The 18793-nt window shown below is 36.2% G+C and overlaps 1 protein-coding gene across 14 annotated transcripts in view; it reads left to right on the forward strand.

Annotated features, from left to right (window-relative positions):
• ATG7 (autophagy related 7) overlaps positions 1 to 18793 on the forward strand; it is a 127880-nt gene that overhangs the window by 34968 nt on the left and 74119 nt on the right. For all 14 annotated transcript variants that reach the window (XM_067003281.1, XM_067003282.1, XM_067003284.1 and 11 more), the window contains exon 18: positions 8289 to 8411. In XM_067003281.1, the coding sequence (XP_066859382.1) occupies positions 8289 to 8411 (123 nt within the window). The remainder of the gene's footprint in view (positions 1 to 8288; positions 8412 to 18793) is intronic.

The raw sequence follows: 18793 nt of genomic DNA on the forward strand, positions 1-18793 counted from the left end.
CGTGGTTTCTGACCCTGTTACATAAGATGAAAACAAAGTTGAATATTACTAAACTGGATAAAAACTGGGAGCATGCTGATACGGTGTTGATGTTGATCCTTCTACCACTGCTAAATGTAGAAGTAGATCAAACCAGATTCTGTAGGTTTCGTTCTGAAATTCAAAAGGTCAGTTGTTCATTTTGCTGGATGTGAGTAGTTTGTAATTTCTTTTTTTACTTCCATAAGGTTTTCTTATGATTTGTTAGTACTAATGACTATTTAAAAAGTCCTTTAATATGCTAACACATTTAGTGCAATAAGCGAGACAAAATACTTGCTCGTATCAGTTATATGCAAAGTGCTAATTATCAGTTGTTGGTTCAGTTTCTGGTATATACCTAAACTTGAAGAATTGACAGGGTTATGTGAAGGTTTGATCACATGGATGAAAATTTTAAGGCATGCAAGTTTGTTGTCCAAAGCGGTCTTTTGCATCAACAATTCTGATAGAGAAATACTTCAGATTTATACGGTGCAGCACTGTGCCTTTGTAATTTGGGCCTCAATTCCATTTCCACATACCAAAAAGTTTCAGCAACGTGCTTTGCTGAAAGAACAGACATAAATCCATGTTCGTCTTCCATGGACAAGTCTTGTAACACATCTCCTGGAATTGGGTGATCACGGGAGAGTTTGATTATATTTTTCCACTAGCCTGTATGCTAACAGAACTTGTTTCATTATAATCGTACATTTAAATGATTATAAAATGTATATATTGTAATATACTGAAATACTAGTGAATTATATATTACAAGCTCATGAGATCAAAGGGGTGCCTCTTTACCCAGATAATTTTTTAGCGCTTTCTTGGTTTTAACTGTTGTATTTTTTTTTATCATTCTAGACTTTGATGGGAGGCTGTTTATGTCTGTACCTATTTTCTATTGTCAAATTTAACAAGTTTTTAAAATTTAACACCCTCGCTTTATTGGTCAACTGCTCTTCTGTTTGCAAGTGGCCATTTAGGCATGTTTAAACAGTTTAAAATTCAACCTTTATTCAATTTTTCACATTTTTACAGGATTGCCTGTATTTGTGTCTTTGCAGAAGTGCTTCCAAGACACATTTTTCTGTTCTCTTTGAAACTGGAGAAAAGTGAAGGAAATTGAATTAAAAATGATGGTAAAATGACTGAAACTGATGAAATCCAGTAAATATGTGTGGTTTTGGTTTAAATGCTATTGTTTCTCCAGTGCTGTTTTGCGTATGTATTATAGAACATCCAGATAATAAAATCTTCTACTCTTTAGTAGTCGATAAAATACTGGTTTTTTAAGTTAGAGATCTAGTTTTAGGAGCTACTGAGCAGCTACAACTTTTGCATAAATTAGCGATAGTTTTGGGTGCTCAGTGTCTGACAGATCAGGCCTTATTATTGGACTGTTGCTGGCAGGGGAGAGCTACCTGGAATAGCTAACTTCATTTGCGTTACACAGTCAGCATTGGCTTTTTGTTTGCTTATGTCAACCCATTGAAGGTGGGGACCATTCCAATCTTTATAAAATGTTCTTTTTGTAGAAAGCCAAAACAATATTCCATGTAAGTGAGTTTGCTTTTCTGTCAGAAGAACCATTTGGTCGCTTGAGGAAGTGTCCTTGTTTCACTTGCTTTTGGTGTTGTCTGGGGAAAGTGAATGGCGTTTCTGGATCTTTTCTCAAAATTAACATTTAGGTTTGTGCCATAGATGTCTCTCCCTATGCATAACAAATAGGTGGTTCTTCCAGAAATCATCAGTAACCTCAGATGTAACTAGGGAAAAAGGTGGACTTTCTGCAGTTGCTGTATGTGAGGTAGTAGCTAATGCTAGTATGAACTGCAGCCAAAAAATGTTGTAACTGCTGTTGAGTTAATCAGCATAAATTTTGGACAGGAAGCAGAACGGGGATAAATAAAGTTGTAAATATCCATCAAATGTAAAATGTGGCGCAAGCAAGAAGTGGCTATTAGGTGACTGAAGGATATACCTATGTATTAAACCAGGTCAGGACAAATGAGCTAATGATACTGTCTACTTGAGAAACTCTTTTGTTCCTCAGTTCTCAGTCTCTAAAATTTAGATGTTTTTCTACTCTTCCTCCCCACCCCTCTCTTTTCACTTCTGTTTGCTAATGCTTCCAGGCAGGGAATGTCTTAAATGCTGTCCAGTAGAAAGGCCTTACACTGGCTGTAATCTGAGGGTGTCATTATGTTTCAAATAGTTGCAAGAAATATTATAGGAAAATAAAATATCTAAGATAAAAATATAGTTGTTCATTTGTAATAGTCTATCAATTCATATTTGGGAAAAATGGTATACAAAACATGCCATGGTTATTGCAGAAAGGCTCAGAATGCATATAGCTCCTGAGAGCTTCATGTGGAAAAGACAGTGTTTAAGTTGAGATCTCTTACGTCTTGAAGAACACACTTTCCCTCTTCATCTTTTAAAAGAAGAAAGTAACATGACTAAGGCAAAAAAAAAAAAAATAATCTCATCAGGGCCTTTCAGGGCATATTCTTCACTATGCTAATACTCTTATTTTCTGTCAGTTGCAATTCAACTCAGTGTAGGTAATAGCAACAGACCAAACACATCTATGCTACATTTCTACTCTAAATTAAACCAGCTTTAACTAATTGCAGTACAGTTTTGTGCTGAAAACTTGTTTTCTATTGATCTAATTTCATTTTTAATAGTGATTATGGGAAGGTGTGGGGAAAACTGCATGCAGAAAGTGTTTTAATTATTTGAACATTAGCCAAAAATGATGTCATTTTTGCCTTGTGGTTTATAACCTTCTAGTCTTTTCAGAATAGCCGTCTTCATCTTGCACCTGGAATATAGCCTTCTTCAGAACTTTGCTTTATGATCTGGATCTTAAAACTGCATTGTGCGCAAATGTACAAGCATGGGTTGTACACATTACACACATTAAAATAATACTCAAAGGAGTATTACCAAAAAACTATGTCTTTAGAGTCATCTTTGTGTTCGTGTTAACCTTGTCAGATTTTACTGTTCCAATATCATGATCTGGATTCCTGAAAAATATGATCTTCAGAAAAGTTTAGTTTTGTTGTGATCCATCTATGAAAATGAATACCTTAGTAGGTTAGATCTTGTTAGGATGGATCGCAAACACCTTACTGGGTTTCTCTTTACAACTTCTAAGGGCTAAATGATGATAAAAATTGAGAACTTCGTGAAACGGTAAGAGTCTTGGTGTCAAGTTTTTTTTTAAAGGAAAACATAATTAAGGCTCTCATGATAAAATTTTGAAAGTTTAGCAGTGCTGCCTGTGCAACTGCCTAGACCCAGGCTCCTGGTGGCTCACGTGCTTCATTGTGTTCTCTTCCCACTGTTGAGGATTCTTCACAGCACTGTAGTCTCTCACTGAACTTCCTGTTTTAATAGCAGTTACATTCAGCTTTGAAAAGTTTAACTGTCAACTTTTACATGTGTGTCTAATTTTACAAGCAGATGTTGAAACTGAAATGCCAACACTCTCAGTAGTATTCTATTCGTTCTTCAGTGCCTGTGATAACTAGACAGCTAGCAGTGTGCAAACATAGATTGGGGTTTTTGCAAATTTTCTACGTAGGGCAGTGAATATCTTAATTTTTATAACACTGAAATGTCAATAAAGATGACAATATAATAACACTATAATGACTTGATTTCATTGTCATAATAGCAGATTAACAGAACACCATATAGCAGATAGTGTTTAAAGCTAAGAAGATTGTAAAACACAGCACCTCTATTATTTTGGAGGTAGGCTATCCATGTACCTTGTTTAATGTAAACAGTAAATCTGGTAATATTAATCCCTAAATTTTTCCTTGTAACTAAACATTACTATTTCAAGCTCTCCACATGCTAAATACTTGACCAAACAATAATATGTAAATATAGGTTTAAATTTTTTTTTAAAACATTGTGACAGAAATGAGCCATAAAATGTGAGTGGCCAGGCTGTTGTGACTAGAAGTTTCTTTTGTATTCTTATGTGGCCATATACGAACTTCTATGCTATAAAGCAATCCTGCAGCTAGATTCCCTTTCTGAATGTCTTTCTACCCAGCAATTCTGACTTCTTGATGAAGAATGCTATTAAAAAGAATGTAATACCAAGGCTGTGCATCTGTTTCTCATTTCAAAACATGTTCTTTTACTTCATGCTTTCTATTTCTTTCTCCTACCCTGAGATTCATTTTTTTCTTTAGTAAGAAGCTGAGAATAAAAAGATTGCTGATAAAATGGGTCAGTTTGTATCATGTACACAAAAGGCTTTAGGAATGCATTAATTTGTCCCTGTTGTCATCATGTGTATCCACATTTTATTTTTAAGTGACAGTATTTATAAAAATCATGGCACCCCTTGCTCTGTAAAATGAAGAATAGAACTAAGGCTGTAGCATCAATGGGAGAGGAGATTTAAATGTATCGGAAAACTGTGGTTTTCAAATTTGGATTTTCCTGACATTATTTATACCAGACATGACAGAGGGAGGGCACGCTACTTTCGAATTCTCCTCCTGAGCTCCGAAAAGTGACCTGCAAGTGAGACAAGGATACAAGTTCCTTAATAAATCTGTATTACTCCAGCCAGCCTTGCTCAGCAGAAGAATTATATCCTTTGGGTTTTCTTTGCTGCTGCTTTGCAATTTTTTCTGCTAGAGAAAATTAATTGTTACTTAGTGACATGTCTTTGTTCTGACTGATAAGTTTATTCCCAGAAAAACAGTCCTGAGGGCTCTTGTGGTGTGTGTTTTTTGTTTTTTTTTTTTAACATCAGCACTTGGTCACTTGCTTGAGATCCATAATAATCTCTCTCAAGTATTTGCCCTGTTGAAGGGGCGTTATTCAGAATGATCACACGGGTACCAAGCAAAGAGAATTGTAAGAAACTAAAAAAGCAACCTCCTGCCAGCCACGGGCCTTTAGAAATTTTACCTTTCCACACAGCAGCAACAGAGGCAGTGATTAAATCTGGAAACATTTTCTAGGATTTTTTTGTCTGTTTGACGTCTAGACCGGCTTTATTCCCCTTGACCTGTAGTGTTAGCCTGTGTGGTCTCCTGGCATGTGAATTTGATGAGAGTTTTATTTTCCCTTATTCTTTTTTCCCTTTGAGGTGTGTTCAGTGACTATCAAACAAACCTATGCCACATTACATTCATCAAAGGATAGCTTTCATTGAACTTGTATAGTAAAGGCTAGATCAGGGCAAATTAATGGTATTTTATCCCTTTGGGACATTAAGTCCCTGAAGGTGACAAAATATTGTTTCAATTGCTGCCTATGTTAAGAGTGGGCTTTCTTTGATACCACCACTGTTCAGGTAGCAAACTGAGTGATGCTGCCAGGTTCTTCTCTGGTCCCTGACAGGCTTTATTCTCTGGGCCATGTGGCTGCGATTTTTGTTTTAAAACTAGTTAACAGATATTTCTATTTAGCAGACCGTTCCCATTATGGAAATAAGTAACAGCAAGTGCGCTTTTTGATAAAGTTTTTCTCTTTTCTCTTGGTGCTAGTACAAGAAAAATATTCTGTATGGGCTTAGGTTTTGAAGATCCCCTCTCTCCATAGTCAGAAGTGTTGCCTTAACCCACGTTTGCTATCATAATGCTATGGAAAGTCTAGCAGGGTGACGTGAACGAATTTCTACAGCAGGAGAAAATAAATTTTCAAATCTTTCCATAAAACCAAATGTGGTCATATTAATGTGTATTATTCCTACATGACTTCTTTTAAGTAAAATTTAAAAAGATGCAATTCACTATATCCAACACTAATGCACGTTTGACTCATGGTTCTGTGGTCTTATTTTATTAAAATTAATGTTTTCTCAACGTGCATTTTAAAACAGACTTAATGGGAGACTTCCTATTCTCTTCCATGTTATTTACAATACATGGTAATTGCAATTTGATTTAATAAAAAAAATCTTTCAGATGATTCATCCAAAGCTAAAGTTAGACATTTTAAATGTCTGCGTAGTCATGCAGCCTGCTTGATGCGAGTACGTAAGAATTCGTTTACAGTTACAGCCGGGACCATAGAAAGGTTACGCACATCTCTGAAATAAACCAGGGCAGCTTGTACGGGGGCCTCTGGCGGACTGAAGTAATGAACTTACCGAGGAAGCATTACCTGGAAATCCGCGCTTCAGCCTTGAGTCACAGTTCTTTGGAAATGAAGAGCAAGGCATGTTTAGCTGAGTAACAAATCTACTCCATTTAAAGGCTATTTGGTAGACATATTTAACTGTATGTAGTGAGGTTGCACTCAGCTGCCTGTTCTGTTGATAAGATTTGCATAGCCCAAGAGCGTCTATACCTTCCACTAGTTTTACCTCTGGAAAAAGACAATTTTGTGGTGTTGTCCCTGCATTTCTTTGATATGCTGTAATATTTTAAAATAAGGCTACTAGACTGTGTATTGTTTTAACGTACCATGAACTATAATCTGGCCTACATCCCTAAAAAGATGTCTCATAAGCTCTGTATTGTGGTTCCAACAAATTAAAGTAACAGCAGCGCATTTGATAATGCTGATAGTTTTGCAGATTATGTACAGGCAGGGCTGTGAACGCAATCCAAGTTTATAAATTGATGTGTGTATACAGTGTTTCACAAAGAGCCAGATGCAAGAGACCTCTGCACATCTGGTTGTTTTAACAGAGTTTTGGAACACAAACTAGTCATTAAAACGTGTATATATACGTCCACGTTACTTTCACAATATATATAATGGCTAATATTGGGAGGACACATCTCAAATAGGATAGTGTAGTTTCCCAAATCTCTGCGTTACATTATGAACAGTTAGCTAATTTGTCTTGCTGTGTTTGTCTCGGGAATAAACAAAAAAACAACAGCCCAACCCTAAGAAATGCAACTAAGCAGTTTTTTCTTTTTTTTTCAGTCCTTTTTTTTCTTTTTCCTTTTTAAATTTCTGATTATATGTATGGATCATTGCAAAAATATACACGCACACAAAAAAAACTATGTATGGTGAAATGAATCTTTAAACTGTAAGGAAAAATTTCTCCAGATTTAGTAAGAGCACATGAAGTGCAGTTTTTATTGTATTTTTTCAGATATATGAAGCATACATACTTGTATACTTATTTGTATATATATTCATGCATATTTGTATATTTTTAAACCTAAGTGTGCAGTAGATAATTTTGCTGCTAAGTGGACATTTTGCATGAATATCTAAATGAAGATCCCAGCCTGTTTCACCAGTAGACGTGCAGTTCTGTCAGCTAGTTATAAATTTTTCGAGACAAACCTGAATTCCTGGGGGACTCAATGTAAGAGCTCGCTGGACGTGTTTTGCTGGAGAATGCTGTCGGGCTGTGCAAGTCCCCACAGTTTTAAGGTTCTCCTAGGCCTTTAGGAGTTGTTAAATTAGAAAAGAGCGAGATTGCTGAGAGTAAGTTGTGATTTTGGTTGACGTAGATTAATACGTATTGAAACAATTTTCTTCCTCCCTGCCACCTCCCTCAATTTTTTTCTTATTGTCTGAAGAAGGGCAACTGGATTCTTTGGGGAGTGGGAGGGCAGGGGTTGCCTGTTTGTTTTTAAGCCTCAGAGCGAAGCTCGCTTCGTTGAATTGCCTACTTGTGATAGAATGAAACTGCAGTGCTTCCAGATTTTTTTTTATTTTATTTTTTTTCCTTCTTTTCTGGAGGAAGTGAGTTTCACTGGTTGCAGGGAACTTGTCTGTCCAGCAAGAGTGGATAAGTTTAAGGAACGCGTTAGCCATGTAACTTTCTGCTTCTCTCCTAAAATAATAAAGGTGGAACATATACTGCGAAAGAATACAGAATATGTCCATGCCCTCTGCAATAGTATTCTGTATAAAAGAACACTTGGTGCTTTATTTAAAATTGTTTTGTAAGAGCTGTACCTTTCACTTAACTGATACATTGGAGCAGTGTTTTGCTATGTTTTGTGTAACTCAAATCCTTCTTTCAGGACTTTGCAAGTAAGTTTTTCGTGTTGCCCTATCACCTCTTCTGTTATAAGCCTAAAAATTCATTTGAGGCAGGAAATCTTAAACCTCACTTCCCATTTACTTCCACCTTTCACCTTTTAGAAATCAAGATGGGAGAAATTATCATATTTTATAATCTTTACCTGTTTACTATATATTAATTTTCTGAGTGTTCAGAAAGTTTGTACTTCTATTTTGTGACCAAAATACGATGAGTCATTTAAATCTTTTTTTATTGTTATTTTATTTGACAGGTCCTCGACCAGTATGAACGAGAAGGGTTTAATTTCCTAGCTAAAGTTTTTAATTCTTCACATTCCTTCTTAGAAGACTTGACGGGTCTAACTTTATTACATCAGGAGACACAGGCTGCCGAGGTAAGAAAACAACTTTGGATTTTAAAGGAAAAATGTGATAGTTAAGGGTGCCTTGGTTTTATGTTCAGCTGTATAACCATATGAGTAAATGAATCACTGGTAGACTCAAGCATTGCTTTGTGATTTACAGGATGATTTATGTGAGCCATGTGCATATTCCATACAGTGAGATAGGAGGTGTCCTCTTATTGTTACAGGATAAGAAATATTGTTGGATATGAGAGGGGGTTTTTTGTTTGTTTGTTTTGTTATTTTTAAGAGCAGGTGATGCACAGTATGGGATGCATGTTGACAGCCAGTTAGAAACGTGTAGCACTGTTACTAACATTCATTTTATTATTTCCACATTTTGTGAAAGTGACAGTTGTTGCTTGAAAATTCTGGATTTACATGAAGGAAAGTTCCTGTCTGTTGTCTTTTAGGGTGTGTTTCACTGTTAGTGTAAACTGCAGCTGATGCACACATTGCTAGGCCAGCTTTAATCTGCTGTATGCAAGTGCTGATAATAGCCCTGATAGTGCAGAGCCCAGTGTGGGCTAACAACCACAGCATTTACACAGGTTCCTAGGTAGGTTTTGGTATTGGATGTGACTGTACATTAGATGTTTTCTTAAATTATTTGTATTTTTTTTTAATATCTGAATTTTCAAGTATTTCTTTTAAAGAAGAAAATTACTTGTATTATGTGATGTAAGGAAATCAGTTATCATTTTAGGTCAGTCTAAACTGTAATTATTATACACCTTTGTGGATTATAATATGTGGAAAACAATGCTCTTTATTCATTTAGTGACAAAAGTTGTAATGTGGAATGAAATTGAGGTGTGTTTTGTTCTCATGGGAGATACCCTGTATAAAGGGTTGTGGTATTGAATCTGTTCCATCAAAAACAGGTATCTGTCTTAATGTTGTATTTAATAATGATTTGTAATCCTTACTCCCTCTGTAAATGTCTATGCTCCTCTGCATAATTCTGTTATGGTATGGTAGTATCACTTGGATGTTTCCAAAGTTGGCTTTAAAAAGTGATTATTCAGTTACTGTAGCCTGTGCAAATGGTATAGCTGTTTTTGCAGCTGGAAATGGCTCAATGGTTTTCCTAATAAGGTTTGCGAGGGTAATGCAGACTTGACTCTCTGATTCATGTTTTAACATTTTAAAATAATTGGAGCAGATACTGGAGACATTAAACCATAAAATACTTGATGCACTCTTAAATCAGCGTAGTGATACCTCCAAAAAGTTGAACGTATGTGAGAGGGATACAGCAAAGCAAAACAAATGCCCTTTACCAGGTGCTACCCATTAGCAGTAAGAGTCATTGTATTCCGATTGCCATATGTGACTATTAGGCTGCTTAGAAGTCTTTAGTCTGCTAGTGACAGCGTTAAAAAGAGTTATATATATCCCAGTTAGTGATCAGTTATTTTGCAGGTATTAATTCTTGAGTTTTGCATCTTCATAGTGTATGCGGGTGTTTATTTGTAAAGGTTTAGATACTCTTTACAAAATGTAGTCTGCTGCAAGTGCATTGCGACTTCCTAAAGTTCAGTGTTTAATAGTAAAGGATGGAATCGGTGTGCTTCCAAAAATCTTTGAGTTCAGTAGCGAGGTTAATGCAGTGTAGTTATTGTTCGTAAATGGAAAAACAATGCAGTTCTATATAGTAAAATAATAGTATAATTCAGTTTTTCTGATAGAATAAAAAGGTCTTGCTGAATAGAATGTTGATTTTTCAAAACCTAGGATATTTTCACGTTTTTTTATATATTTAATATATCAAGTAAAATGCTATTTTTAATTTCACAATTATATAATAATTCTAGTTATTAAAAATTAACTGGTGTGCAAGTTCTCACAGAAATAGATGTGTATTACAATAGTTAATTCCAGACAAAAATATTTGCTTAGAGAAGAAACCTCCACTTTAGGAGAGAGAGTTTGCACAAAGGAAAGAGAAGGCCATTGTAATACAGAATTAGCCAAAGCAATAGTTTTTTAATGGATCTCTTTATTTTCAATGATGCTACTCACAGTAGTGCCTCCAGTTTTCAGTTTCATTAAATCAGGTTGTATATCAGGTACATAGGTTTCCTTACAGAAAAACTGTTGGGTGACTTGTGGATAATGATTGTTCCGGGCTGAAAGGGATGGTGACGTACACAATAGAGGCAGTTTTGTACTCTCAGTACATAATCTGGGCCAGTTTAAAAAAAAATATATGCACAAGAGAGTGGTTAGAGTACCTGTTCTATTAATTGCTCCTGTATTTTGAGCTCATTTTTCTCATACAGTGTAGTCGGTACAATTTATATTACCGATTTGGAAGATTTCCAAATGGCTTTTCTGACTACTTCTGAACTGCTCTTAACAGAATGTGTTCTCTAAAATTTAGACATAATTTATTTAGGACTGTGTTAAGATATTCTTGATACATGACATTGTAAAGATTGCAGCAAAAGTAGTAAGAAACTGTCGATAAGAAGATACCACGTGTATTAAGAGTTGACGTAGGTGCTCTTTAACCCATAAGTGAGGGAGGTTTCGTAAGCCATGTATGGCCCAGGTGGGTGATTAGAAAATTTGGTTGTTCTGTTGAGAAGTTACTTGACTTTCTGCGCTCTCATTCTTCAAAGGGATTTTGTAAAGGAAGTTTGGGTTTGGAGTCCATGAAAATGGCTTCTAATAACTGAAGACTTTCTTTCTGTCTGGTAAAACTTGAGCAATGCTATTGCTCCAGTGGAATGAAAATAAACTTGTAAAGTTACCTGTCATCCAACAGTAAATTTACTCCAGTGATGCCATAATTTGTTGTAATTCAATATATAAAATCACTGATACGATCAAATGATTTGTTGCTTGCATTAGACTAATATACTTGCATCGGACAGAGAAATGTACCATATGTTCGTATTTTTCTTAAAAGGAACAGTCTTAATGTATCGAGGTTTTTAATTGAATGCTTTTCTCAGGCTGTGGTCAGAAGAGTTGGAGCTTTTGTCATGCTGGTCTTATGCTTCAGTATATTGCATCTGAAGTTAAATCGCCAAACTCTCTTTTTTAACGCACCTAAGCAAATGCTTAGCTGCTTTGACGAAGTCAAATTTGTATAAGTGCTTTAATGAGCTAATTACTGAACTAGTTTTGCGGTGCTCAGAAGAGATTCTGGGTCCACCATGCTTGTTCTGTAAGAGAGGCCGTCCATTCTGGGATGACCTGAAGTTTCCATGAAAGCATTGCTTTCCCTGTGCGCTTAGTATAGGCTGCGTTCACCCAGACTAAAGCAGTACAGTTTGCAGGAACATATGCAAGACTTTTCACTTACTAAATACCTTTTTAAGATATTTTATTGTTCAGTTTCCTCTCCCAGTGCCATGCTGTTGACCTATTGATAGCATGTTGAAATCCTGTATATGACTGATAGGAATATAACTGTGATTCAGTGTGCAACATGAGAAGGAATCATAATACCAATTTAGTTTGTGGATCAAATTTGATACTAATCGCAATATTTTTAGTTAAGAGCACCTGTTTCTTTAACATAAGATGCATCAGGAAATTATAAATGTTCTGCATGACTTCCTTAATATGACAAGTTAACCAGTAAATAATAAAATTAGCAAATATTTCTATTCTGTCTTCAAATGACAGTAAATTTCAGGCATCTGCTTTTTCCACATCTGGCTTTAATTTAGGTTCTGTGGAACACTTTTTATTTTTTAATACCAGTTAGATATTTATGTACAGCTTCATCAAGAGTCTCTGATGACACACATGGCTTTGAAGGCCAAAAGAAGCTGTGGGAAACTCCCACATCAGCACTTAGGCCTTGTTTCCACTGGATGCAGTTCACTTTGGGAGCCACCCAAGCTCCCTTTAAAATTGCCCTCCTGTTTTCCAGATCACTTTGTCTTCTTGCTCCTAACCTCAACCTCTTAACATGACCTTTGGTCAATATGCAGTCAAGTTTCATATCTGGGCTTAAAGTAGAAAAAGCTTATGCATCTCCTGAATTATTAATCAGAAAGCAGTGACGTTGGTTTGGAGACAGAACAAAAGCCAGCTTGGTTCAGAGCTTGGCAGGGCTGCCTGCTGGTGGTTACATTTCACAGTGCCTCTCTAAAAGCTGCTGGTTTGCTTGCTGTGTGCACCAGACCTAACCCTGTGCAGTATATAGTTCGATGGTATGGAGAGCACTTTGAATTTAGTCCTGTCTAAAACTGAAGCTTTTCTCACGTGCACCTGACTACTCTGTTGAGATTAATTTTTACTGATGTGGCACACTTCTGGAAGTGAAAACTGACACATTTATTAATAAATCCCACAGACATGTTTGTTCTATAGTTGTGGAAGAATCATTATCACTCAAAATATTTTCCGCAAAGCTTACTTCTTAAGGGTACTCATTTTCTTGTTGCCTTTTTTCCTCAGAAATATCTGTCATTGTTCTTTAAGGCCCAATTAAGCCAATTAACCAGGCTTGTGCTTGCTTTAACACCTGTAAGTACTCTTGATTCACAGCGAGTGAAGCACCCATTGGAATGGCTTGCTGGGAGGAGCGTTTATAGCGGTAAAGTGAAATTTTTGCATGAATTCACTAACTTCAGTAAATTGATGTAGTTGAATTTCTCTACAAACTTTTTCAGCTACATCCAGTTTTCAGAAGTACAGATACCTAATTTCTCTCTTTTCTTAATGTGGCTCAAGTACAAATGTCTTACATTGGATTTCAAGTCCTGAATGACATGGATGCTTTAGGGAGATTTGTTTTGTGTGCTATACTCTCTGCTTTTGTCAGGATGAAAGAAAATCATATAATAAAATTTTCACTGTATTATATGACTGATTAAAACACAAGAAGTGGTAGAACTCTTGGAATTGAAAAGGATCGTAGATTCTGGAAGAAATTAAACCACAACCGGAGTTTTCTGAATGAAAGGGATTGTGCTTGTAAAGGTCAGACATTCGTGCCAGCAGGTTGTGATGTGTGTATTATTTTACCTTAGTCATTTTGTATTTCGGTTCTTTTTTCTCTCTCATCATGTGGTTGTTAGCACCTACAGTTTCTGTATCAGCTTTGCTGTCAGTGAGTGAGCCCCATTTGGCATTGACAAGATGCCCTTGCTCTGCTCACTGGTATCCCAAACTGCAGCATTATGCAGATTTGAACTCTTACCCCTTAGAAGGGTAAGTAAAAAAATAAAAATAAAATGCTAGCAAATGCTAGTAAAATATATTGAGCTCCTTGGATAGGGGAAAATACAGAAAACTTTTTTTCATCTGATTTTACACTCAGTGAAGCTTGTGCCCAACCATTTTTTCAGGTGTTTCTTGGAGAAGAGGGCTTAATTGTATAGTAGTAGGCAGTTGGTATTCAAAGTGAAATTTGTGCTTGTCAAAATTTGGAAGAAAGTTCCCAATTTCCAATGTACTTTGCTTCTAAACTGTCCTGCTTGCTTCCGATTCTGCATTATATTATGCAACAAATAGGTAATGTGACTGGTAATGGGGCTGAGCCTTCACATCCCAGCACCCTTCTGTAATGCCCGCACCATTCTGCACTGCAGCTGGAGAGGTCGCAGCACAAAACGTTGCCTTTCACAACAGGTCTGCCTCCAATCCTGATGGAGCAGCAGTATTAAACACAAGCCAGGCAGGCTGGCAGTAAAGTCTTGTGGTATTTTGTTTTTGGAATTGGTTGGAAACAGAGGTGCTGAGGTACTAACAGGCAAACTCCTGTTCTTACACCTGCCATCAGAGTGGTTCAAAAGAACATTTATTAATATGCTGATAGGTGTTTATATTTTTACATACATATGTATAAATATATATGAATATATATTCAAATATATATAATGGATATAAAGAATTTATGAATAACAATAATCTATAAATAGCAAAAAGACAAACAAAACAGAAAAACCCAACTTCAGCAATATTATAAGTAACTTCGTTACTTAATTTTTTGTTTCTGTTAACCAAACAGTATTCGGAGTTGGATTTTACTTGATGTTATAAAAATTTGCTACAAGGAATACTATGAATAGCTAGACCAAAATTAATTTTTCTGTGACCCTGGGCTTTTTAATCTGATTCATTTCATGAGATACTCACTTAGACAGATTCAGACCTGCCTTGGAATCTTTTATTGATGTGCTTTCTTTTAGGAGAAGAGTTTTTTGTTTGTTTGTTCTGAGTTTTCTCCTGTCAATTAGTGTCATCAGCTTTCTAAATTCATCAAACAATATTTACAGATCCTCAAATAACGGTAAAAATTTTTGTTTAAAAAAATCCTGTTGAACAGTGTCCACCTGGGAAATGCGTCCTGCTTACAGTGGATTTTAAAATCCAGGTAAATTTCCAGTGCATTCTGGATATTATGCTTTGCTGTTACACGCATAGAATAGATTGAATAAGTCTGTCTTTTACCACTCTGTTCTGCTGAATCTATGGTATTTCTTCTGTGTGAATTTTGCCAAGGAGAGGAAATTTTCGCATCAACATGAAACAGTTCAAACTGAGTTTTATAGCCTTTGAACAGGCCCAAGAATGGTATTTATACTGATACTTTATGCTGCTGTTTGGAAACTCTTTGAAGAGTTTAGAAATACTTGTGGGGTATTTCTTCTTTTTTTGTACCAAAACATGATCTCTCTGTCTTTCCCCTCTCAACTCTGTGGATAACTTCAAGTTTTGTTATTAATAGTAATCGAATGCTCTTCCTGGGACTTCACTTGTGTCAGCAGGTGATGTGTACAAATACTCATGTTTCTTGATATATTTGAATAAGTGTATATTTGTGCCTTCAGGACAAAGAGGCCCACATGCAGTCATTCTACTTAGGTGACTGCCAGGAGAGACCAAGCGGAAGGACAGGTGATTATAGGGTTGTACACAATAAAAAGATTTCTTTGAGAGTGCTGGAGACTTCAAGGTAGATCTTATGGGTGAGAGCCTGCCAGTCATTGGAGGTAAGACTTGTGTACAACCAGAGCCTGGAGTGTTATAGTTATGAACGTACTTTCATCAGTCAAGCCACATTAATGTTGAAGTTCCAAAGAGATTTTAAAAGCGAGGACAGCTACAGAAAAACTGTCCATATCACTTCAAAAGAATAAATATACATTGTCATAAACATCCTTTGTGACCTTGTCTCAAAACCGTGAAACAGCCTTGTAAAATATTTTTAATTGCAAATTTTGACTTGTAAATGCTGACATCCTTCAATAAAGAAACTACTGAGCAACAGCTTGGATTGACGGATTTATTAAGCTTGTCTAGTTATTAGTCAAATTAATTGAAACTCTTTGCAAATGCAAATGTAAGAATGAACACTTTGGGCAGAGATAGAGAGATGGTGAATATTCAGCATAAAGACTTTCTTACCTAAGTTGTTGTTGGTATCGAGCTGTCTTTTTAGTTTAAATATATGGGAAAAAAATGAGACTAAAATCGCTAAAAGGAATGGAATAGTTGATGGTTGACTCATACTGACGTGAGTTAGTAACAGCTGGTAATTTATCTTACTTTTTCAAGGATTATACTTAAACTGTGAATTGCTGTCATAGTGCCAAACGTTGATAGAGTTTAAATCTCTCTCTCTATAAATTTTCACAGTAAATCTTGAGTAGCTATAAAATAGTGTATATATAGTAGTTAGAAAGTACTGCTCTGAGTAAACTTAAAATTGCATGAGTTTTTATAAAAGGGGTAAAAAGTTATGTAACAAATAGCAGTTAGTGCCTTGTTTTATGTGCTATAAATAAATTAGCCTTAGTAATGTAGCACCTTTCAAGGTGCTATGAAATAGCTGTGATATTAATATTTAGTCTATGTTCTTCATAATGCATGTGTAGCTTTTGAGCTCTAGCTTGTGTAGGTAATAACTCAAAATTGTTTGTCCTCTTTATAAACAGTATTGATCAGTGGAGGTTAGTACTGTTCTATGTCAGACATTTTCTACCAAGAAGGGTCAAAGTATTTGCCTTTCTCGTGCTTCCTGTTTTAACAATATCAGCATCTCAAGTACAGTTTCAAGGGCATGCTAGTTTTCTTTTTTATTAATTAATTACTCTCATTAGATCAGTATATAAACTTGCAATGAGGAATATTTGCACGGATAAAGTAACACTTCAGGGTTATAGGATGTTTTTAGTTGATCGTGAATATAACACAAGAAATTGTAATGTAACTGCTATAAGGAAGCTGTAAATCTGATAAATGGATGGATTTGATGTCCATAGAAACTAGTCATGCCTCTAGAGAACTTTGTACACTTAATCACATTTTTTCCTATTGTGTTTCGTAAGGCAGAAGGAGATGTACTCTCTGTTTTCACGTGTAATGGTCCATCACAATGGATTAGCATTAGTATGAACGGTTTCAGTATTCTGGCATCATTTCTTTGCCGGTTTCTGATGTTACTAAGTGAAATATTTGCAAATGATGATCTCTTGAGGTCCCCTCCAACCCCTACAATTCTGTGATTCTGTGAAATGATTTTTGCAACTGAAATAGATAATCAAGCAAGTGGGGACTCAGTACTTCTAAAATGAGTCCCAAGTCTAGGCATATACTGCTATGCCACTGAGGACTTTTGCAATTCAAAGTCTGTGAAGAATTCATAAAAACAATTAAAAACTTCTATTAAGCAGTTAATGAGAAAGCAATGAGGCCCCAGCTGTCACGTGTGGCAGGAGAGGACTGAAAAAGAGTCGTTTCTTGGAGTTAACCTGAGATAGGGCATGAAGTGTGTGCAAGTGTAGCACTACACTGTCACCATGTTAAATAGCCTCCATCCCTCCTTTTCTTTGTCTTTGGACTTGAAGTGCAGTTCTTCTTGTGTAACAAAGGCAAAACCTTTTTCTTCAGGAACATTCCCACACTTCTGATACTTGATCGAGGCAGAAGTGCTGCACATCTCTGTTGCATGGTGCCTTGGTCTCATTTGCTATGTTTCGATTTCACCTGCCGGTATATAGGTAAGAAAATAGACTTGCATGTTTTGGCTGCTCCATTAGCAGGCGTAGACACAAGATCTACTAGTCCAGGCATAAAATGTAATCCCATATTATAAGTGATCAGAGGAATTAAAAACTCAACTAGATTGCCCATGGAGATGGAGGTTGGCAAGTGCTTTTGCTCCATATCCCTAGAGACTACTCAGAGTTTTAAGATAAAGCAGTTCTGAACAGCCATGCCTACGAGCTTATATGGGATCATTAAGTGGCGTGTCGCTTCAAAACATCCAAGTTATGTACATGAATTTCCTATAAATTCTTGTCTAATCTGCTGAGTCTGGCACCTCGAAATTTGTGGGGAGTTACCCACTGAGATTGTAAAATCTTTCTTCATAATTGGATCCAAATGTTTTTGGCTCGTAGCATGTTCTCTCCTTGTACTCTGTTTCCTCTTCTTACTACCAAGAAGGGGACTAGTACTTTACAACACTAACAGTGTTTTTGAGAGAGATTTGTTACGTGGCTAGTAAGAGCCACTGATAACTTTAAACCTTTAGCAGATTTTATACTCAGTCTTCTCAAAGTCTTGCTTAAAGTGGTAAAATAACTCCTCCATGTTCTCAGTGATGCACTTCAGCAGCCAGATTGCATCAAAAAGTATCAAAAATGTGGTAACAGACTATAACAATAAAAATAATAGTGTGCAAGTCTACCTTTTACCTTCCCCTCTCACTTTCTTATTACTTCACATATACAGACAAGAGTACCCTGATACATGTAGAAAAATAGGTCATGAAATATATAGTAATTTATTTACATTATTCCACAATTTCTGTATTTAGTTACATTATCCTAATATTGAACTGTCCAGCTGCCTTGGTGTAGAAAATGCCTGGCAGATTTTGATTTAGTTTTATTTGAATGTTCACCCAAACCTACATTCCCATCACCTACCTTTGTCCCTCTGCATCTGCCTGAGAGAATATTTTCGCTGGTTCAAGTGACCTTTGACCAGTGCTGCTGTCAAATTCCTACATCCCTGTTCTATTAAATCAAGATACCATTTATTCCTCTTCTGAATGCTGAACATTTGGTATTTTCCATGTGTTTGGGGCGAGGCTGCAAGGGTCTAGGCAGTGGCAAGCTGCTGGAAGTGTGCCTAACGTACTGTACCCAGTCCTTTCATCTTGCAAAGACTCAGGGTGCCCCCAACTCCCGTCATTGCTTGCCTTGCTAGATTTATAATCAAGACCTGACAGTAATCCTGATGAGATTTACTGAAAGTAAATGCCACTGAGGTCACCCTGTTTAGTGAAGACGGTAACCGTAAGATACAGATGAAAATGAAAACCTATGAATTGTTAAGAGTACTTTTTGTCTCATTACAATTGCGTTCAAGAATCCCTAGAGTAAAGTTTTGGA

The sequence above is a fragment of the Anser cygnoides genome, chromosome 10 (assembly GCF_040182565.1).
Source record: "Anser cygnoides isolate HZ-2024a breed goose chromosome 10, Taihu_goose_T2T_genome, whole genome shotgun sequence".
Lineage (NCBI taxonomy): Eukaryota > Metazoa > Chordata > Aves > Anseriformes > Anatidae > Anser > Anser cygnoides.